This window comes from Myiozetetes cayanensis, unplaced genomic scaffold (assembly GCF_022539395.1).
Source record: "Myiozetetes cayanensis isolate MyiCay16 unplaced genomic scaffold, myiCay2020 scf6-25, whole genome shotgun sequence".
Lineage (NCBI taxonomy): Eukaryota > Metazoa > Chordata > Aves > Passeriformes > Tyrannidae > Myiozetetes > Myiozetetes cayanensis.
The window spans coordinates 32,731,303-32,754,741 of record NW_026087853.1 but is presented as its reverse complement, the minus strand read 5'-3'; the positions used below and the strand labels follow the sequence as shown (position 1 = coordinate 32,754,741).

At 46.9% G+C, this 23,439-nt stretch overlaps 1 protein-coding gene across 6 annotated transcripts in view; it reads left to right on the top strand.

Moving 5' to 3' along the window:
- The first annotated feature begins 13,159 nt into the window (after window positions 1-13,159).
- The window catches only part of ACTN1 (actinin alpha 1), an 86,996-nt gene continuing 76,716 nt past the window's right edge, over window positions 13,160-23,439 (top strand). For all 6 annotated transcript variants that reach the window (XM_050335152.1, XM_050335150.1, XM_050335153.1 and 3 more), the window contains exon 1: window positions 13,160-13,317. In XM_050335152.1, the coding sequence (XP_050191109.1) occupies window positions 13,213-13,317 (105 nt within the window). In that variant the 5' untranslated portion in view covers window positions 13,160-13,212. The remainder of the gene's footprint in view (window positions 13,318-23,439) is intronic.

Sequence of the window (23,439 nt, the reverse complement as noted above, 5' to 3'; positions counted from 1 at the left end):
AGACTTACACTGGGACCAGGCTGGTCTGACGGTCATCTTGTGCCTAGTAAAAGGGGATGGTGCCAGTATGAGAGGGTGCCACACGCAGCACAGGGCTATGCCCAGGGGACAACACAGCGCCTTCTCTGAAACATCCACATTAACAGTGGCCCATGGAGACCTAAGAGTCTCTGGGATGCCTGTGCAGGCAGAGATAGGGCGAAACAGACCTGCTGACAGGAGGGACAAGTTTACTCCAAGGAGATTGGTGCTTCTACTGAACCAGACTGGAGAACAGCAGAAGAAATTTTTCAGCCATTTGCACCCATCTCTAATTTCTCCCACCAACGCTCTGGCAGAGCTGAAGTCTATTGATGTTTAAGAAGCTCTTGGAGCAGGTTTCTTCTCTCAGGGTGTTTTAGATGTATGCAATATGCTGTGACTATGCTCCCAGAAACCTGTTGGATGGGCTGGATTTCATAAATGTGAATGCTAAGTTGCAGATGAATGAACAAAGCAGATAAGCAGGTACAGGAGAAAATACTGCTGTAAATCCAAGGCGTGCCTCTTCTGTAGCTTTGTCTGTGAATCAGGAAGAAGCCAGCACTCAGTCCTGTTCAATGTAGTGGTAGTTCTGGTACTGGGCATACACAATTTGGACTGGGTCTGGACCTTATTTCTCCCTCTTTTTTAAATTGCTCTTGCCAGAATTACCACTATTGTTGTGTGGAGGTTTGGGGGATTTTTTCCACTTGTGAAAGTTTTCATTACTTGAGTGCAAAAGCTATGATGCAAATGGGAGTCACTCCCAAAGAGTGCCCAAGGGCTGGGGTGCAACTTCTCTGAGATGGGTCATGCTGCAAAATAATACGGGTTAAGGGCCTCGTTCCAAACCACCTGGCATTGGCAAAGATGTTGTGCCATTGCTGCAAAAGAAGTGCCAGAGTCATCCACCTTGGCCATGCTCCAGCAAAATCTGCATGGTTGGGTTAGGACTCGCCTCTCCTCTGTGGTGGTCACACAGGAGGGGTTGGGCTTTCTCTCCCCAGAGCTGTTTGAAAGTCCTGGGCAAACAAGGAGACTGGCCTTGGAGAGGAAATTCAGCAATTCAGCTGACAAATGTTCAGAGACTATAAACTGCAAAAGCATGGAGAAAAGGGGAAGTCTTGTGCTCTACATTTTGGTTTTTATGTATAGGGATCTCAGGTGCCAGTCACAAAAAGACCAGATGTCTGCAGACAACCCCATGATATTTACATTTATTTTTAGCTAAAGCAATGTAATTTGTGGCTAATGTGATGGTTTAAGAAAACAGAATCAGAAAGGAATGAAGATATTTATGTCTTTCACCAAGACCCACAGAGCCTGTTCCAGCAGCTCTACAGCCCCAGACTAAGCCCCTGGGCAGAGGGGACGTGCAGGGAGATACCACAGTTCTCTGAGATGTGCTCAGCTCTACTGTTAGCAGACAGTAATTGAATATGTTATGAAGTGGTATTCCAATAACCTTAAGTTCATATATTCTCTGCTTTTCTCTCATTGAAGTCAAACTATGGTTCTAAACTGAACTCTGCACAAGGGAGACCTGGGTACCTTTCAAATCCAAAATCAAGTCTTGTTTGAGTCCAGTGATGAAGTACTTAGATTTATTATATACAGTGTCAATTGTGGACTTTTTGCATTGTCTGTCATTCAAAGAATGGTATTTTAGGGATCCAAGGAGATGAAGAGGGACGTTCGGTTATTTTTTTGCCTTGCAGAAAATCATCCTTGAATAAAGAGCCTGGAAACATGATTAATCCCAAATCTGTATGTTCTGGAAATTATGAGTATGTGGAACAGAGTCTACGCACAGAGTTATGATGAAAATTACTTCTCAGTTTTGTCTGCTAAGAATCAGAGGACACCACAACAAGGTGCTGTCAGGAGAGGACTTAACCAGAACTTCCCAGCAAACCCCCTTAATCAACCAAGTTCGTATTTGTGCAGTGCTAGGGCTGAATTGGCACTGCCTTGGCAGAGGTTGGCAAAAGTGTAATTTGCATGTTAGTTCCTTTGTATTCTTAATCAAATATTCAGACATTTTTTATTTCCATTATTCTTTAGAGTACCAGGTACTCGACATACCTTGAGGTACACTTAAGTATAGTTGGATCTGAAAGAAACAGGAAGGTTAAAATACATTTAACGAGCTGTGGATCGAGGTCTACCAGCAGAGAACTAGACTTGCTTCTCCGAGAGCAGGTTTCTGTACCAGAGATGGCTGTGACCATTAGGACTGTATGCATCAGTAAGTGTAATGACTTGTAGTAGAAAATAACATATTTCACTACATTTCACAAACAAATATTGTCAATTAATTTTACGCAATTGTCAGCTCTCTTAATTTTTTCACATTTTCCCCTTCAGAAACTACTTATTATTTAAAAAGGAACTAACTACCTTTAAAAACAGACAGGTAGACTATGCTCCAAGGGTTTTTCTTTTATGTGGGTGTTGCTGTAGAGGAAGATTATAATCTAGGGCTCTTGCCTGTGGGGTATCTTGAGAATCATCTAAGTTCATCAATAAAAGTGGAGGATATGGAACAGGACCTCATAAGAAATTGTCAGGATATTTCACAAAATCTCAGTATCTTGGCATTTCCAATTTCTCTCTGCTAGACTGCAGCGCTGTGAACAGTGTGGCCCAGAGATGCTGGGTGCCAGAAGGATGTTAAGAAGAATAGGATAGTGCCACAAACTCAATTGCAGAGCTGCTGAGTCTTACAGTAAGACCGGCTCACTTCCTTTTTTTTCACAGGCTTCTATTTTCACCAGTGCTTTCCAAACTCCCAGCTGATGCAGTACCTGAAAGATGATCTTTTTAGCTCAACCTTACGAGAGTGAGTAAAGAGCACCTATGGCTCTTTACCACAACAGTACAAGGAAGTTTTAGAGGCTCATGCTTCATTAACTCAGCTTCTCCAGCCGTAAACATTTGGGTGCAACATACATAACCTGCATAATGATTACTGTAAGAGCAAAACCTTTGATGCTTTTTCTGCCCCAGGGTCTGTGCACTGCCATCAACTGTGGGAATCTTTCTGCTGGCCCTGACTATAATTCCAAATACTTGCAACCATGGATATCACAGGAATTACTGCAGTAAAAATACTCAATGAGATGAAGTAATTTAAAAAAAAAAAAAAAAAAGTTAGAGATTAAGAGAAAGGGTCCAGCACACTGACCTTCTGGCTTTGTTCTCATCATCTCTCTTTTCTCCAGATGGGGATGTCCTCACTTCTTGTCCAGTGACTTTGAGGTGGTGGCGCCTGCTTGGGATCAACTTCTCAGAGCTGTGGGTATAAGCAAGATATACCAGTAAGATATATCACCAAAATGCTAAGATGAAGGAGGAGACCATAGTAATACACATCTTGGGTGGAGAAATTGAGTAGAAAAATGCGGGACACACAACAGCCACAGGGCCACCCACCTCTGCAGGTAGAACTGGTTCTGTTCTTCCAAATGACAGCTGCCACCTCTTTTTGTAAGATTCATTCCTTTGGAAGATATGAGTGTCATGAGGCAGCACATTGCTGTGGGAAGATGACACTTCAGCCTTTAGCCTTTACTTTTAGCCTTTCTCTGGCAATTTTCATGGAAATTGTTTCCAATTCCTCTGCAGACTGAAGAAAACCAAATGTTTGGCATCCAGCATGTTTTAAGCAAGGCCTGGACAGATGAGATAGGGCCAATGATTCAGTGACAGAGGAAGTGTACTAGCCACATGCCAAGGCTGCAACAACCAAGTGGATCCAAGAGTTGCCACGCAGGCTGCATCCCAGTCAGCTGAAAGTGCGAGTGCTGAAACTCCATCCACTTCTGCCCTCTGAAGAAGATGCGGTAGGGATGTTCGGGGTATTTTTGGCCAGAAATAATGATAATGAGTTTGCTGTTTGCCTGAACACAGGAGTAAACCACATCTTCTTTTGTGTTAACGAGTGGCTCTCCTTTTTCAGCAGTGGAAGAGCCAGGGGAGCTGTAAGGGCAGCTTTGACTTTCCAGAGAGGAAAGCACCACTGCTTTCTGCCTGTGTCCTGAAGGGCAATATAAAGCAGCACGTCTTTATCTAGACAGTTATTTAAACAGTGCCGATGTCTGGAGCAGTAAGCCCACCCCCAGACTGCCCACTTGGTGTTTCTTCCTCTTGCCCCCTTTGAGTCTGGCCCTTCATTTCTCAACTTCGGCCCTAACAGCCTCCCGCTCCGGCTCGGGAGGGAGAGCCTGGCCCTCAGGAGGAGCTGCCCCGGGTAGCCGGCCCCAGGCTGGCGGTGGAGCTCGGGGACCGCTCAGCCGGTGGGACGGCATCATCCCGCTGCCGCTCAGCCACCGCCGCGCTCCATACAAGGCTGGAAGGTTTCCACCTTTCCTGCGGGGGGGCAAGCCGGCCCGCGGGAGACAGCCTTACCATAGATGGCTGTGGAAACCTTCGAGCTCCAGGCCAGGCGCCGTGGGGCCAGGCACAGCCCAGCGTGGGGGGAAACCTGGGGTAGGGGTGTGGCATGGCCCACCAGGGACACTCGGCTTTTGTCACCACACCAAGCACCGGCCGCTGCTGGAGCCGGGGAGAGACAGAATGAGCAATGGGGAGTTCAGTCCACAAGTGCTGTGGTGATCCGGTGTGTGTGCACCACTTATCCAGAGCTGAGTGGCTGCCCCTGCTGCATGTTGTTGGCACTGTGCAGCAGCATCTTCCTCACTTGTCCTACAGCTCTGGACATCTTGCTCCAGAAATGTCACCTTCTACAAAGAGGAACTACTGCAAATATAAAGCTGCTACTTCCTAAAGAAGAGGCTTTCTGATTCAGGAGGTAACTTTGTACTGTGCAGTTTGATTTCTGGTAGCTGTGCAGTTGCTCCCACTGTATGGAGAAGAAACAGCAGGGAGAATGAGCTAGTTAGGAGAAAAGAATAACGAACACAAAATGATTTTCTGTACAAAGGCATGCGTAAGCTATAGCTGCTTTTATGCAGCAGTTCTCGCTTATGGAACACAGAAGTTTAATGTGCTCTGCAGGGGCAGGCAGGCTGCTGACCACCCAGGTGCTCCCTGCACCCTCCAGAGAAATGGGGTGAAGGGACTTTTTCAAGCAAAGCCCACAGTCAAACCTCCGTGTACAACAGACAGATTTAGGCTCCAGCAAGTGTACTTTTGGAGGACAAATTAGTGGAACAGTGACTATAGGCTCAGTGTGTGCTACAATTCTGAGAAAAGTCTGAATTTGGATCACAGCCTTGCTGACTCAGCATCATGTTCCCCACTCACTGCTAGACCACTATGTGCTGAGAAAAAGCTGACATGCCTGGAAGGCTACTGGTGTGTTTTCCAGCTGTACCAACTACTTTTCTGAAAGCACTGAGGTCTTCCTTCACACCTTACTGTGCTAAGCTTTGTCACCTCTGCTGCTGGTGGAGGTGAGTGGCTTGGCATTGTGCACAAGAAACCAAAAACCTCATCTGTTTTTCCCTGATCTCCCAGGACAGCTTTAGCCCCAAGCATGGACTGTGAATATAGTTTGCAGTTTGATGTCACTGTGACCCATCTCATTACTGAAATAAACAATTGATACTAAAAGCATGAGGAGATGGAGAGGCCACAAGAGGTACATTTAAAAGCCAAAACCAAGAGTGACGCATCTCCTGAGAGCATTTAGAGTGTTGATGGTGGGTTTTGCTGGTAACTGTAACACAAAAGAGAACTGCCATTTCCTTCATGAGACAGTTGCAAGAGGATTTAAAGCAGCTTTTATCCATGTAAGTGTCCACATAAATGTCTTTTCTCCCACAGCCCCTTTCACCTTAGTCACCTCTCTCAGCTGAGTCAAGTTCCTGCAGCAGTCATGCTGCAATGTGCTTTACACATGGGCATCTGACGAGACTGTCTAGGTCAGGTTCCATATGTCTGATTTTACATTTTTATATCCCTGCAGTTGTACATACTTTTCTCCCATCATTAGTCTCTTTATAATCATGCCATGTTGTTTCATGGTACTGTCTTATCCTCTGAAGCTGACTGTATTACAGGGTTATGAAACAGAGGCAGAGGGGATCCCCAAAGGTGACACAGGATTCATCTTCCAAGCTCAGGGTGGGGTGGATTGTCCTTAAAGTTAAGACTTTCTTATAGCCTATGTCCTATTTGTTCTTTAAAATCTCCAGCTGTGGAGATTCGGCAGCTTGCTTTGGCGGCCTCCTCAAGTACTTTGCTTTCCTGACCATTAGCAGATTCTCCAGTGGCTATGGCAAATGGTGTACTGTGTTACACTTTACAGTAAACTTTTACATATTTGAGGTCCGCTACTGTGTCTCACTTAAATTTTTTCTTCTCTAGACTAAACAAAGCCTGCTTCTTTCAGTCTCCCTCCAAAGGTCAGGTTTTCTAGACCTCTGATCCTTCTTGTTACTTCTCCTTTGGACTCACTCCAATTGATGCATATCTTTCTTAAACACTGGCACCCAAAGAGTGACACAGCCCTCCATCCATGGCCTTACAAATGCTGAGGGGAACAGCAGGTTTGCTTTTCATGTCCTACAAACGACACTGTTTGTAGCTGCACTTCGGGATGTGGATTTCCTGGGGTAAGGCGTGAGAAAGCTGCAGCTCTGGCATTAACATCTGCCTACATAGCACACATACCTTGCCATGTCACTGCAGCTGCACAGCATTCACTGGCCACTAACAGGACAGTCTGCTCTATATCTGTTGATGTCTGCTCTTCTGTGTTTGCTTTGCATATATAACTAACATAGCCTCAAATCTCACACCATGGACTCCTCCACCTAGAATTAGACTGCAGTAGATGCCTGGCCTGCTTGTATCACATTTTGCATTGTATCAGATTTCTAGCATCCATCACCTCCATGGTTTCCCAGGTGTGCATCATTGCACAGAGGAAAAACTGTGAGCAAATGAGCTTCATGCATGATCAGGTCTTACACCAGCTCTCTGCAACTTGTCAGGGACGGAGGGGCTGTGTGACCACAGCACAGAGCAGTCTGGCAATGCATTTCTGCAGCAGTATCCTTGGCAGGCCCAGTGTACACTGGAGCAGACCCATGTCTGCATCACATATTCTGCAGATCTCCTCCCAAGAATGCTTCTCTTGTGTAAAACTGCCTCATGGAGGAATGGATGAAGCCTGCAGACAGCTACTGACCACTGCAACAGCATGTGAAAGCTTGAGCAAGCACTGCCAAAGTGCTTTGCTCTAAACATACCTGAGCACAGTTGTGGATTTGGTCAGGCAGGGATGGCTGAAACACTGTTGCAACAACTGTGCCCTAACCATGCTAGGTATAACTGTAAGGGACCCAGCACATCTCAGATCAGTGATGGCTGGCAGAGCAGTGACTATTGCTGCTTTGGTCAGTGTTAGACTCACAGGTTAGCAGCAGATCCATGTGGGAAGAAAGCCAGTGCAGTGTGCTGTTGCTGAAGTATGGCAAGGAAACCATACTTCTGCCTTGCTCAGAAGAAATTAAATGTTTGTTGTCTCTCTCTCTGGAAAGTGATTCCAAGCCATGGCCAGAAAAAGGTGCTCCTAGAAAACAGCCTGAGGATACCACTGTACAAGTGACGTATTTGGAGATGGGGAGGGCTGGTTTTATTTCAAACATTCTCTAGAAAATAGCAGACTTGCAATTACGGAGAACATCAAAGTGAATGGATTTGAAGTGAAGTTTTTAAGCCAGGGCTAAATAATGACAGGTCTGAGTGCTCAGGGACTCTCTCATAAAAACAGATTTTCTGTGAGGGCAAGGGTTGAGCTGGAAAGAGACTAATCTCTGTGCTTGCCTTTCTGCTCCCATCTTGCAACTTTTCCCTTTCCTGAAAGACTTAACCTCTGCTTGTCACACTTACTCCATGGTCAGTTTTTGTACCTGGGAAGTGAGAGAGGCAACAAATTCTGCCTTTTGCACCTTAAAGCCATGGGTATGTCATCTGGCAAGCTCTGCTTAGTCAGAGAGTGAGAACAAGAGATTCAAACCTGAGTCTCCCTTTCCATGGCACCAAGAATGAGCCATCCTGTATTTCATCTCCTGCTTCTCTGGTCCCCGAGTCTCCTTATTGTTTGGGCCAAAATGCACTATTGTAACACAAAAGAAAATGCACTATGAAATGGAATGTCATTTAAAGACTGACACAGAAAACCAAAAGGACTGTGCAAAAAAGCCCACAAAGACCTGCCACTCAGTACAGGGCAATTTGCAGGTAAAACATGAAAAAGAGAAGTACTTACCATGGGTGGCTAATGATCTCTATGCCCATACCACAGAAAAAAGATGGTAACCCCACTGAGGTGCTCATTTCACTGTACAGCATGTTTCATGGCATCTAACATGACTCTGCAGTGCCATTGGATAATTTTACTCCTTATGTCCCTCTGCAGAACCAGCTCAGCAGCTGCCCAAGTTGCTTTGCTTGCTTGATGCTCCTGTGCAGTGCTGAGCAGCAAACACCTTGCCCTTCAGGGAGTAAAGGGGCCTGAATAGCAATGTTGGTCAAGTACTCCTTGCAGGATAAAAGTAGATACAATAGGTATAGGATAACAGGAACATAGGACTGGAGTTGTAATACCTTTTTCTGTTGTTGTTCAAGTGACACTGGGAAAGCAAAGGCAGCAATCTTTTAGAAAAGTAAAATCATCATTTTCACAAAATTACATGCTTCAGACAATATTAGCAAATATGTATGAAGACATCTCTGTAAGTCACTTTGGCCTTAAAGCTCATGCTCTGAACAAGCATGGCTCAGCCCCAGTCAGTAGAAGGAGGAGATAACATCCACTTCAAGTACTTGTGCAGTCCCACAGTCCAGGGTGAAGGACTGGGGAGTCAATTTTGGAAGTTCAGGTAACTGGAAAGGGAAGCAAAGGGAAAGAGGACTTAGAATGGTGAGGTATAGCAGAAGAGGAACATAACTTGGATAAAGAAGCCCTGAAGGAAAGAAGATGTTTTGTACTTCGGAACTTCATTTGGGCCTCTTTTTTCTTTCCTCCAAGCACAGCATTCCTGCCTTGGTTGTTCCTTTTTTTTTTTTTTTTTGCCTCACTTCCAGCTATCCCTGGATGACCATGGCAATAATTCTATGGTACTTCTTAAAAGCACAAGTTTTACCCAATTTCTGGGCCCAAGCCCCTACCTCCCTAGTTCCCATGAAGTGTGATATACCCCACTGAGCTCCACTAAATTAATATCTGCATTTCATAGGGGCTGAGCTCTTACTGGTAACGTGTCCTGGACTGGGGAAGGAGAAATTATGAAAAAGAATCTAACTTGCTGAATTCTTTACCATAACAGCCCAACGTGTAGTTTAAATTTAAGTGCCAATTCCCAGAGCAAAAATGTATTTGTGTACCTGCAGAATATAAGCACTGAGGCTCAGTTGTGAGACTTCCCAAAACCAAATTCAAGGGCCACTTCGACACAGCCTTGTTCAGTGTTGTGCAGTGGCCGAGCTCACCTGCCAGGCCTAATTACAGAAGCTTATGGATGTTCTTGGCAAGAAAGAACATATGTCCCCAGGGAAGCTTGCGACCTGTAGCTAACATGTGAAGGACACAGAGAAGGAGCAGCAAACAGTAACCAGAAATACCCTAGTGCCCTTTGGCTCCTTCCTCTTTTCCTCTGTTTCAGGCTGAAGAAGTAGGATGTACATTCAACTGTTCCCACGGTGACTCTGTCCCCTGCTCTGTACAAAGCCCACTCTCCCTTCATTGGATCAGAAGCACCATACTGGAGACCCATTTGGTCTAGCAGGGTTTGAATAACACCCAAGGAAATCAGCAACGAAAGGAAGGGAAACCAGAGTACTGCTGTGGTTACAGACACCTCTCCCATCAGCAGCACTGGCCTCTGTGGCTCCCATTGCTGCTGTGCTTCCCTCTCCCATTGCAAACTCATCTCTTCCCCTTCGTCATGCCAGTACAATTCTTTGCACAGACAAAGGTCAAGTGGATTCGGGAACTATCCCAAGCTTGGAAAATCTTCCCCCCGCCCCCCTCCCTCCAGTATTGCCCGTAAGTTCAGAAAACTCTGGCCAAGAACTCTGACTTCCTTTTGTTAAGGAGTTTGTGAAAAGCTGGGATAGGCTTAGGAGTGAAAAATTAAGATAGTTCCCAGAAATCCAGGCAAGAATTTTGAGAAGTGAGGATGCTGAAGCTGGAAATACAAATGTCAGGGACAATTAGGAAAGAGGCTCTAATACACTGAAACATCACAGTAGTTCTTGATTTTTTAACATTTTGTTGCATTGATGGTGTACATTAAATTGTCTAATTCATCCTCTGCCCCATGCAAGAATAAGTACATGAACAGGATATTGGCAACTAAAAACATTTTTCTGTTTATAGTATCACGAGCCCCCACAAGAGATATCACTGGGTGTATTTTACATAGGTAAGAATAAATAACATTATGACTATGGGCATAGTTGCTTTGTGGCTCAACTTCAAGGAACCAAAGAGGCAGCATCCAGAAGATTCAGCCTCACAGGAATGCACTGCATGTCTTGGGGCTTGGATCTCCATGGTGTTCAGCATTTCCTGGAAAATTATGAAAATCCCCACTTACTAAATGGCAGCTGAGACCTCTCACCACATTTGGGAAGGTCTGAAATGTGGCTTTCAATGATGGGCTCTTAAAGTATAAGGGTGGGGAAACAATACAGTAGGACCCACTGCCTTAAAATACAAAGCTTAGAACTTTTCTCAAGGAATGTGTTTCCTTCCCTCCTCCTTTTGTTTCCCTATATCTTACCAATTCCCATATTCTTCCAGATTCATCAGGTGGAAAGTGTATTGATAAATAATAAAAATTAGAAAATACAAAACTTTTAGACATGCTTGTTGTCTCTATCATACAATTAGGCTGTAGCTGTTGGTTCACAATTTCTGTTACTGGGTGTTCACTGAACGGTTGTAAGATATAAAAATTGGCCCTTTCTCTTCAAACCTTATTGATTTACCTGTTTTCCCAATGTAAATTCCTCCACCATGCTTCTCAAGAAACAGCCATCATCACCTGCACCTCTCTGTAGTGCAGAATGGTGGGGGAGGTTTCTTTTGAGTCCATTACCAACTCTCTAGAGTAACATGACTATTTTGCATTCCCTGGCACTTCATCATGAAGCACATCTAGGAGGATTTCCAAAGTGCCTGGTAGTTCTGGATTACTCACCTCTAGTTCCCCAGAGCTGGAATGCCCTCAGCAGCCTGGTTTCCCAAATGGTCTCAAAATGGACACATCTTGCATTTCTTTTGAAAATCATTAATATGACTGTATTTACATATTTAAATAATCTTTCTACCTCGAGTGATGTGTTGCAGAGTGAATACAAGTCTCCAAATGGTGCACAGCAATTCTCATAATTATATTTGTGGTTTTGATGTCTGCAAGTATACATAAGGAGCATCACATGACACGTGAAGACAGAGTACCATACAGAGCATCTGTCCACTATAGTCTGCACAGTTATTTATGCCAAGAAGTGAAAGAATATATCCAATTTCACCTCCAATGTTTCTTAAGAAAAAATTCCCCTCTTGCTAGTGGAGCTCACTGGTGTAATTCAGGGCTAAATACCGCATAATGTGGAGCATTTCTGCTCAGTTCAACCTGATGCTTTGCAGCATCCTTCCCATCCATTCTCAGCATCCCTCTCTCCCACATTCCAGGGCCCCAGACTTTCCGCTCCCTCTGTATGTGGATGAATTGGGATAGAGGCTTGCTCTGCCCTGGATGGTGTTATGGAATGGTGTTTCTTTGAGCTTTGTCTCACTTTTGTGAGAGATGTCATTGTGCTTCTCAGTGAGACTAGAGGAAAGTAAAAATGCTGTTGTCCTTTTTTCCCCATCTACTTGTTTAAATGACCATGTCAAGTGTTTGCGTGTCAGTACATTCCTTGGGACATGTTTACTGGGGAGCTGCTAGATGAGCCAAACACACTTGGGTTTAGTGTTTTCCTGTCAAATAGGATATCTGTGGGCAGAAAGCGGCAGGAGTGTCTAGGAGGCCCTGGTGCAGTGCTGGGTGCCCCACGGCTGCACCTGCTGACTCCAGGTGTGGAGCCTCGGCTGCCAGAGGTTGCCTCGGCTGCCCAATCTTGACCAGAGGTTATCAGACAGGAACAGGATAAAATAGTCTTTTTTTTTTTTTTTGTATTCTGAGTGCAGGCACACCAGCATGACCCCACAAGGAAGCCATGTGTTGAGTGGGGCAACAGCCTGACTGCGGGGCTTCGACTGAGCACCCTCACTCCGGGGCCGGCAGGATGAGCTACCAGCCCTGCCACACGAAATTATCCTCGCTGCGACAGGACCTGACACACCTGAAGTTGTGTCAGGGGAGGTTTAGGTTGGATATTAGAAAGAGATTGTTCACCCAGAGGGTGGTTGGGCACTGGAACAGGCGCCGCAGGGCAGTGGTCACAGCACCAAGCCTGACAGAGTTCAAGAAGCATTTGAACAGTACTCTCAGGCACAAGGCGTGAGTCTTGGGGATGGTCCTGTGCCGGGCCGGGAGTTGGACTCGATGATCCTTGTGGGACCTTTCCAACTCAGAGCGTTCTGTGGTACTGTGATTCTCTGTAAAATGCCGCCCGGACTCGCTCCGCTCAGCCGTCCCGCCCGCAGGTATAGGCTCCCGGGCTCCCGCGCCCCATCCCGCCGCGGGACAAACGCCCTGAGAGCGGCGCCGCACCGCACCGCACCGCACCGCACCGCACCGCACCGGCCGGGCCCGGCCCGGCACAGACACCCTCGGCCTCGGCCCCGCCGCGGAGGCGTCGCGCGGGGACGGCGGTAGGGCGGGGATACCGCAAACCGCCTATTGCGGCCGATTGGTGCCGTGACGGACGTTAAAGATAGCCAATGAAAGAGCGCTGTCCCTGATGGGCGTGGGCTCGGCCGCTCTGGGCGCGGCCAATGAGCGGCGCGGAGGCGGGCGGGGGGCGGGGCTGTGTGTCGCGCCCCCGCGGCGCTGCGCGCGGCTGAGGTGGAGAGGTGGGAGCGGGCGCCGCCGCCGCGCGCTCGGGCTGAGCGGCCACGGGGCCGGGACGGGCACAGCGGGCACAGCCGCGGGACGGGACGGGACGGGCAGGGCAGGGCAGGGCAGGGTAGGGTAGGGTAGGGCGGGGCAGGAGTAGCAGTAGCAATCGCAGTTCGCAGTCGCAGTCGCAGTCGCCGCAGCCATGGATCACTACGACCCGCAGCAGACCAATGACTACATGCAGCCGGAGGAGGACTGGGACCGGGACCTGCTCCTCGACCCAGCCTGGGAGAAGCAGCAAAGGAAGGTGGGCGCACCTCTGTCCTCTCCCCTCACACAGCTCATCCGTCGTGCTGCCGGGACCCGGCCCAGCCGCCCCTTCTGCCGCCGCGGCGGGGCCGGTGCGCGCCCGGCCGGGGGCTGGCGCGGCGCTGCGCGGCGTGGCGGGGCCGCGGGGGCGGGCGCGCAGGTGATGGCGGAACGGGGAGGGAGGAAGGGAGGTGCGGCGGCAGGGCCCCCACAGCAACAGATGTCCGCCCTGCCGCCGGCACCTGGCCCGCAGGTGCGGGCGGGCGGGCGGAGCGGGGACGGCGGGGGCGATGGCGGGGCCCCACCGCATCCCCCCTGCACGCCCGCCGCCCGCGCCCCGGCCCCGCCGGCCGGCGGCGGGACGGCAATTGGCTTCTGGTTTGAATGGTGTGGTTTAGGGCAGGGCTTGCGCGGAGCTCATGTCCAAAAATGGTAACATTCGGCCCTTTTTTTAAACCGAAAGGGTGGCGGTGGGGAGGGGAGCTCAGGAGGAGCTCCGGCCTCTCCGCTCGCTAGTTATTTTTTTTCCCCTCCTCCTTTAAACCAAAAGCATCCTGTATTAGATCACTCAGGAATCCTAATCCCCGAAACATTTCCGTTTTAGTCACTCCATCAGACAACAATAAAGCAGAATTTGGAACGGCACTCGTGCTGGCATGGCAGGGGCACCGCGGGGTGCAGCAGGCTCCCGCCGAGCTTCCCAGACAGTCACTCGTTCTCTCTGGGCTCTTTTTGGATCGCGCCTTGCACTGCCCGAGCTGCGAGCAGGCAGGAAAACCCAAAACCTTCCATGCGAGAGGGGACAATATTGCTTTTTATAAATGAATGATATATTAATATATGTAGTGTAGCCCGATGTGCAGGGCTTTCTGTAAGGAGCTGGGAACAACTGGGAAGGATAACACACCAGTGAGAAGATGCTTATTCCTCTTTAACCCTTCTCCTCCCCCACTCCTCTGCTTCCAGATTAAGGGTTTTCAGGTTCTCTCTTTCAGAGCTGTCTGAAATAGTGCCACTTAGAAGTCTTTACCCTGTAGCCTGATGAGTTAATTGAAGGTGATATCTATAGACCTTCTGTCAGCAATTTCCTCACTCAGGGACTTGAGTGGTAAGAACAGAGAGAATAAGAAGTAAAGTATACAAACAAGGGCATTTAATGGAGAAAGAGTTGATAGTGTGTGAGTTTACAATTCAACAAAGGAAAAGCAAGGAATATAATCTTGGTCTGGGGTGTGAGTCCTGGATGGCTTATCGGAAGTCAGAGCTCTATTCCTTTGAGGAGGGAAGTCTCTTCCTTTTCAAAAGATCTGCCTGGCTGCGAACTCTGTTTCCAGCCCTGTGCCTATGTCTGGCCAATACATCTAGAAACAGACCGTGGGGCCCAGAGCAAGATGGGCTCACAGGCTGTGAAGGGAAATGGTTGTCATGCTGTCGGTTTTTTTGCCTTTCATGGTACAGGGTGAGGTAGAATATTTTCTATGTAGTGGGACACTGATTTGTTTGTCAGAAGCAGGAGTGGAACGTTTGGATTCAAAAGAAGTCTCAAACCTCAGGTTGTGGTACATGCTGTAAATACACTTTTAATATCACTTCCCTCCAGGAGACTTTAAGTCCTGTTGGTCCTATCACAAGAGGGTGACAGAGAGCTACTCTGTTAACTTGGGTTACTTGTGCAGAGGGGAGAAGCCAAGAGGGATTTTTAGGGAATGAATACATCTGCTTCAGAATGATCAAAGCCGACTTCTTTTGATGGTAGACTGCTACCAGTTGAACTTGATGTGCTGGGAGTCACTCTCCAGCTTGCTGGGTGGGAGGGCTCTATATGGTTAAATGTCTGTTATTGGTGGTGGGGTCACTTTGCTGTTTCTCTTCCTGATGATGGACAACTGAAGCTGTTCCCTTCTGCCCTGAGTGCAAGCTCATAGTTTTATGGTGACCCACCCCTCTGGTGTCTGCAGTTAGGAAGGATCAGATCTGGGAGCGATGGCTCTTCCTGGTTGCAGCCCATCAGGTTAATGACCCCTCAGAGGGGTTGATGAGTGGACCCCCAGCCTGGGCAGGCTGTGCAGATATCAAAGACAGTCTTGATCCTCTCATGGGGGTTTGAATGTGACTAAAAGCCCTGCTGGGGTCTTGGGGCTTGCTTCCTTCAGAGATAAGGAGGTAATAGTATCTACCAAGCATAAGCCTGGGATGTGCGGTGCAGTAAAACTGTCACTCCTTCTTACCTGTGAAATGAAATCATTGAGTAGTTAAATATAAATGTTCATTAAAATATGTGTTAGTTAATAGCTTACAGAGATCAACAAGAGAGATTCATGCTTACCAAATATTTGTGTAGTCTCACTTGAGGCTCAGTCTTTTCTGGTTGACTCAAGTGTTTTAGGTTTTCCTTCACCTAAGTCTGATTGAAGTACTATTGAATTATTGTCATAATTATTATTTATAGCACTGAAGCCAGCCAATGAGTCAGACTCAAAATTTTGATGCTCGGGCCCTCTCTGGGAGCAGGGACAGCATGTCTAAAGTGGTGACATGGTCAGTAATGCAGTGAGCAAGTGTCTGTGTCTTGCTGGCTGTTTTCAACCCATCCCCTTTGTGTCCTGGCTCAGTAAGGCCCTGTGGGCTGGGGACAGCTGTGCCACAGTATTGTCCTGCCAGGCTTTGTGCAGCTAGGACTAATTGAGACTTGGGAAGCAAGCAGTCTAGAGATGTTGCTCAAAGATGAATTATGTCCAGCTTCCCTTCTCCTGGCTGCATGGGTTCAGCAGAACTCAGGGCGGACATCAGAAGTGGGAATATCTACTGATTTTTAGTAATGGCCTCTACAGGAGCATTATAAGGACAAGTTTGCTGAGTTTTTGGGAGCTGATTTGTGGGTTCCCTCCCTGCACTGAGACAGATATTATTACATCCTTTGCTCTTTGGGATGGTACTTTGAAATGGATAAATAGGCGAAGTGCAGAGTGAATTTCGTATTTGAAGGGTGAAGCCTGGCCTCTTGAATATGATACAGAGAAGAAATGATGGTCTTGTACCTCTTCCTATCTGTCTCTTCCTGGGAAGCTACTGTTTTACAATGTAGGAATAAAATGACAGTTTCTGGGAGGAAAGCAGCTTTCCATAGGAAGCCTATTTTTCATGTCTATCAGAAGAGACTTTCTAAGAGGTTTTAAAGAGCTTGTCACAGCATTGCTATTCCTAAGTGGCAAAAAATACAATGTGCAGAATGAATTCAGCTACTTTTGATCTGATATAAAACTCTGCACAATCTTTTGTGCAGGAGCAGGAGGTCTCTTCTGAGGATTAAAATTCTTTCTCCTTTGAACTACATTTCAGTAGTTTGAACTGTTGAACTCAGTAGTTTCTTCTAATAGCCTTTTCTTTCTTCTGCCTTCTCTCCTGTCTGGAGTCAAGCCTCCACGTAGCACTACCCAAGGCATAACAAGATTGATCCTTGTTTCCCAGTGTTACAAAGCAAAACTTGCTGAAAGCCAGTACAGCCTTCTCACCTAACTGTCGAGATAGACAAGCTTGCCATGTAAAAAATACATACATGGGTGTTTAGTGGCCAAGAGATTGTCACTTGCACCCACAAGGACATTTCTTCCAGTTGATGACAAATGGCCAGCTACAGTGTTCAATATTTTCCTGACGGGCTGGTTCAGGAGCTGGATTTGGCACGAGGGACTAGGTGAGCCACTTGGTGCTCAGCATGTCTACCTCATCTTCGTAGGTGAGGGGAAGAGTAATGGTGAGAAGAATAACTGCCATCTACTTCTGGCCTCCTGAGTGTCCCAGAGAGGTCAGGAATGCCACGGGGGTGAAGCTGGTGTTGTTGGGGAGGGCTGGTAGGTGTCAGGCTTCAGACCCTCCATACAACAGACTCTCCCATTGGCCACTCTCATTTCATGAGCTGGTTGCTCAAGGTACACCTCATTCAGGTTTATTTTAAAATCTGACCTGCAGCAACTTGTCTCAGCTGAAGAGCTAGCAGGGAAACTTTAAATGCCAAATTGCTTTATGTCCTGACAGCTGCTGTCTTGATAATATGAGTAGGAAACGGTTTTCATTTGCAGCATGTAGAAGACAGCCATATGTAACTTAAATGCTGTAGGAAAGGATAGTAATGCTTTCTTTATTTAAAACAAAAATAAAATTGATGGAAATAAATGTCCTTGTCTTTATCCAGTGCTGCACTGCCTCATGAGGTTGACATCTCTGTGGCAATGTGGCAATAAATGATATCTCTGTCTGAGAAAATTGTACTGTTCAGATTTGTGGTGCTGCTGAAACAGCGATAGCATAAACTTTGGGAGCACCTTTTCTGTCCTGAAGAAGTGCTTACTAAGCACAGTGGTTCATGAACTTAGAGAAATTCTCTGTTAGAAACTGCAGTCTCCGAGAACCCTTCTCATCACTCTGTGCCGTGCACTGCATGTAAAGATACAGTAACTAAAAAGCCATGGGTCTTGTGGCCCTTCTCTGTATCCAGCAGGTCTTACTACTCTTGCTATGGTTTGAATTTTGCTGTGCCGTTGGAGGTGGGGTTGTTAGTGATAGAAAGTATCCATTAAACAGAGACCCTATGGAAACACCCCACCTCCAAGCCTGTAGCATGCTCAGATCAGGTGGTATGAGTTTGACTATTATCTCTGAGAAAATGTTAAAAACACAATCACTGTTTCTTTTTCCCTCCTATTTAGAATACTGTGTAAGGGAGGAAACTAAGGAGAAAGTAGGCTGGGGCTTAGAGGAGACCATATTCTTTGAGGAGGACTCTATAACAGATCCCAAGGATCAACCTGTGTATGGCTGAGCATATGATACTCACCAAAATGTATTGAACTCTTCCTTCTAATCCTCTAGGGAAGGGTGAAACACCTCAAAGGCATCCAGCTATCAGCCCAGTGATGTCAAGTGTGTCTGTCTGGGGAATTTCTTGCTGACTGCTTCAGGCAATCAGTTTAAATTCTTGTGCATGTGATTTAGTAATGACATTTTTTCTGTGCATAAGTGCAAAGGCTAGAGAGGATAACATTGTTTTCTGCCTTGACCACTTGCAGCGCTCGTAGCTTAGGACATCTGGTGTGCCACTTAGGGCATCTTTAAGTAGAAGCTGTTTGGAAACCAGTTTTCTTTCTATTTGGTGAGAACCTGTCCCCTCAGAAGGAACCAGGTGCTGTATAATTCAAGTGTAACTGGACGTATGAGAATGTGGGCTGGTAAACCTGTTCAGTAGGAGCGTTCATGAACACTGGAATCACAGTTTTAAAAGCCATGTGTGTTACAGTGGTGAACCAGTGAATGGTAACTGCTCTTGCCAGCCCTGAGGTCTCAGCTGCTCCTCCTGTAGGCACTTTACTCTTCTGGTGTGCGCTGTGTGAAAGATGCAGTTCTCATGCATTTTTAATTGGAGGAGAAGCAGGGTTCAGTTGGCCTCCTCAGCCAGGTTGTGAGTGTGTGCTTTTCTGTGCTGCCTCACTGGAATTCACTGAAAACACTGACCTGAAGTTCTTAAGGTTGGCACAAGCAGCAGTGACTGAGATGGTGAAAACTTGCATGGCTGTGCTGGGGAAGGACTGAGAGTATTTTCCAGCTGCCTGTGGATTATCACTGTTGTGCCTGACACCTCGCCTGTTCTCTGGGGTGCACTTATGCTAGCAGAGAATGGCTGTGCTCTTTCTTACAATGAGGTGTGGAAAGCAGTCACTGTAGAAAAGAGGCTGGAGAACTGTCTGGGGAAATGTTGGGAAGCTGCAAAAATATGACATACAGTGGACTGGTCTCACTTTAATTTGTTGTGTCTGCCCCAGGGGCTTGCTAGATATGCTGCTGTGATTTTTTAGAGGTATTTTGTGCAATCTAAGAAATGGTGTTTGAGAAGGTGTAAGACAGTGCAACAGAGTTTCCTTGTCTTTTGTATGAGAATATACAACTGATTTCTTGCCATGTGTGACTATTAGAAACATGATGGTTACCATAAGGAATGTGCTTAGCATGACTTCTACAAATCTTCTATAGCAACTGTCATCCCCTCAAAGCCATATGTGAACTGTGCCTAAAGGAGGGGAAAAGATGTATAATATGCTTGACAACTGCTAGGGTAGGAAAAACATAACCTCAGCTAGAGAGGCACTTACCTTTTCTCAGAGAGGCATAAGATTTTGGGGCTGAAGCATGTTACTCAGAGCTTGGATCTCTTGAGATGAGTTGGTGTAGAGTGGTGAGATGGACTTGTCAGCAGCAGAACTGTCTGTGTGGTGCTAGTCATGCCAGAGAAGTCTGTTTTATTGAAGTTTGTAGAGCCACCCACCACTTTATTTTGATCCTGGCATGTGACACTGACATACAGGTTCCCAGTAGTCACCCAGATGCCTCAGACAGAACTGGGGTCTTCTTGGGCCAATCATGAAAAGGCTTAAGTGAGCAAATCATGAATATGATTAACAAAAAAAAGCTCACTTCCTCTTCCTCTCTTGCCGTTGCCTTCCCTGCTCTTGTTCCCCGCCTTCCTGGCTCTCTGCATGAGAGCAGAACTTGGTCATAGGATGTTTGTGGTGTGGCGTGGTGCCAGTATTACCTCTTGGCTCCCTATTAGGCAGTAAAGCAGAACTGTTTTTTTCCCATGCTGGTTTCCTGTCGTTGTGTCTTTCCCGCTCAGCTGGCAGTGAGTGTTCTCCCTTGGTAAGGGTTGAGTCAGGCCTTTGCAAGCAACCTTTGTACCAGTACTGCAGCTTGCTGTCCTCGTGCCTTTGCCTACAGTTGTCCTCCTCTTCTTCTTCTTCCAAATCCATGGCTGCTTTGAAGCACTATAGCATGAATGAGGTTCTGCAGAGACATTCTCAAACCTCAGTGCTCTGAAACAGCTCCCATTGGCAGGGCTGGGATATGTGTGCATAAACAGAGGGGATTTTGGTCTCTCATCCAGACGAGTTCTTGGTTTGTCATTCTATTATGTAGACTGGAAATGTGTTCAACCCTGTGGTGTGAGAAATGACAGCAAAACTGGCCTTTCTGTTAGTGTATTAGAGCCAAGATGGGAAGTGCTGGCAAGTGAAAAGACCGTGTCTTGACTACATTCGCTACAGTGGACACCAGTGTTGTGTGCTTCCGTATCACTTGTCTGTCACTCAGACTGGAGTGGTTTCAAGTAGGTTTCTGAATACCAGCAATCCAGGGCTACTGGGCAATCTTACAGAAACACACCAGTGTGGATAGTTGATAGGTAGGTGAGGCTGCAGGGCAGATTTCTTAAGCAGCAACTTTTTCTGCATCCTCTTCTAGATGTCTTATGCATGTGGTCAATGGGAAGGCAGGGATGACTTGATAGATGAGCTGGTTGCTACTTTTGGCAGTCTGCTTGACTTTGCAGTGACTGAGCATTACTGCAGTGTAGGCCTGTGCTTCAGGATAGCACAGGTGGGCTCTACTCATGTGTCCTATGCATGGCCCTCATTTTTCAGAGGACCCTTCTGAAATCTTGTGTTTCTGTCACACAACACAGCATGAATGTGCAACTGGTTCGCTCTGCTCCTTCCATGACCACAGTGCTGGGTGGCTGGAGAAGTTTCACACAGAATACCCGTGTTTCCTTTTACAACACTGAGGACATCTACCATGTCCTACAGAGGTGCTGAAGCAAGGCCAGTTGGCAGTGGAGGAAGGACTTCTGCTTTCCATGGCCTGTGAGTCAGGCAGCCAGGGCACTTGCTACTCCTCACTGCAACATATGATGCTACGCACTCAGACTTTACTGCTGCTGTAAATGGAAGTTGTGCTGTTACATCTTCGCTGCAGGAGCTAGCCCATAAAGGCCTCTGAGAGATGAGAGAGAGTGAGAGAACCATCTATGGTCTCAGCATCCCAGCTGAGTGCTCTTTTCTTCATCATGGAAAGTAATGTGTACATCCTAGAGCCCTGTTTCCTGGCCGGATTCCGTGGCTCTACAGCTTCTGAATTTCTCGTCCTATCCAATGTACTTACTTACCTGTAATCCCCTCACTTTATTTAAATCTACCCTTCAGTAAATGAAGAGTTAGTTTTGCTACTTAAATGTATTAAACCCAAGAAAACTTTAAATTTTGACTGCATGGGTGGGGGAAAAAAGCAAACTAATTTCTTAACTACTAAACAATGTCAAAAAAGAAGGCTGTTTAAAGCTGTTTAGACCACATCTACACCAGGGTTTATCACAACCGAAAGCACTTAATTTCCTAAGGAAAACTTTGATTGCAGCCAAAATCAGTTCCTGCTTTTCAAGCGTATTTATGCTTCCGTGTGAGTTTCCTACATGTCTTCTCTGGTTTGGGAGATGTGGAGGTCTCCCACCAATGAAGTAGGAGAGAGCAGTAGCTCGGGTGCAAGGGTGTGGTGGCAAGAGGAGTGTGGGTGTATGTTTGTTCAAGCTTCTGCCTTCCCTCTAGCTCTGCTTGTGGTGTTGCTGTACAGGAGGAGCCTGTCCAGAGGAAACACTGTTCTTGGCCACACCTGGTTCTCTGCACACGGCGTGAGACCCTGTGCTTCGTCAGTGCTTGCTCATCAAGCACCTTTTGGCAGTGGCACTTGGTGGCTGCACTGTGCAGAGAAGGCTGGGTGGGGGCAGTGGGGGAGTACATTCACAAACAGGAACCAGTCTGTTTCAAAGTGGCCAACGTGTGGAAGCTTGCTGTTTCCCAAGGGCTTCGTTGGGCCGTTGGGGAACTCTGGCCAGGGATGAGACTATTTCCAGCTGTGGTGAGCCAAGTCTGAACTCACTCCGGGCAAGATGCCCAGGTCCATTGGTTTTCTCCTGCCAGAAATCCTCGCTCTCTAACCAGTGATACCAAGCTCAGTTTATGCCAGTCCTCAGCTGAAAGACCTCAGAAGGAAAAGAAAACAAGGAGACCAAGCAGAGCAAGATACTCCTTGGAGGAGGGAGCAAGGGGAGTCACTGAAGAGCTTGTGCAGGGGATACCAATGGTGGTGTGTCATCAGCAAGGGCTGGCTATTGTTGGTGAGGGCTGATAGAGGTGTAGGGACCTGCTTTTCCTAGGGCGAATAGAGAAGTAAAAGTGGGTGGTTGTGGTGCAAGGGTTTGGCTTTCCTCGGTTAGGCAGAGCTACCTAACTTGCAGGGACATGACATATTGCTGACAGTACCATCAGAGAGTCATCTGTGAATGGGTATTGTTCCTTTCATTGTGGTTTCAACACACTGGGGATTTCTTCTGTAAAGTAGGATATTGCTTTACTCTTTCGTGGAAGGTGCCCTTCAAGGTGGGGGGAGACTCTGTATCTGGGAGTCTTGCCTTCCTCAGAAAAGGTGTGGCCACAAAAAACTTAATCTTCCAGAGCTGGCAGTCCTTCTTGTTGCAGTTTCTGCATTGGGATAGTGCTTTTTGTGGGGATCCATTGGTCCAGTTTGATTTTTCTGCAGAGTGCTCTGTAGTCAGATGCTGTAAAAGAGCAAGGAGATGTGTGTGGCAGGTGTGCAGGGAGCCTACCTGTGTGTTTCTTGTATAGACTTCTGGTCCTCCCAGTGCTGGCAACAACTGCTAATGAAAGGAAATTTCTGCTCTTTTTAGTGAGTGTTCTTGGCTCTTGATAGTGTGGGTGTTTGCATAAGGCTGTTTGGTTGGAGCTAGCAGGTCTCTGCTAAAGAGCTTCTAAAATGCCTGTAGTCACAACTCCTTGCGTGCTGAAACAAAGCATCTCAGGCATGATACTATGTCAGTAACTTAGCATGTACACACCTGCCTGCATCATGTCTTTTCAGTCCAGTCATGGAGAGGTGGTGGAGCTGACGGGACCAGCGTATTAACAGAAGACCTTCTGTTCCTGCAAACACACCTCCTCCAACACTGATAATTTTCATGAGCCAGCATATCATTTAGTGACACATTACACTACTCCTTGCTGTTACAGCCTGTTGCAAATAGTCTGACCCAGCCAGCTACTAACAGCCTCCTATGGGGTGGACTGCTGAAATCTGTTTCCATCCTAAACCCAAAGGAGTATTTCCCTCCCCCTCCTGTAATGAATTGTTTCTTTAAAGCTGTTAACTGGCCATAATCCAACCATTACTACTGTAATTAGTGAACTGCTTACAGTAACTAAAGCATTTGAAGCATAATATCCTC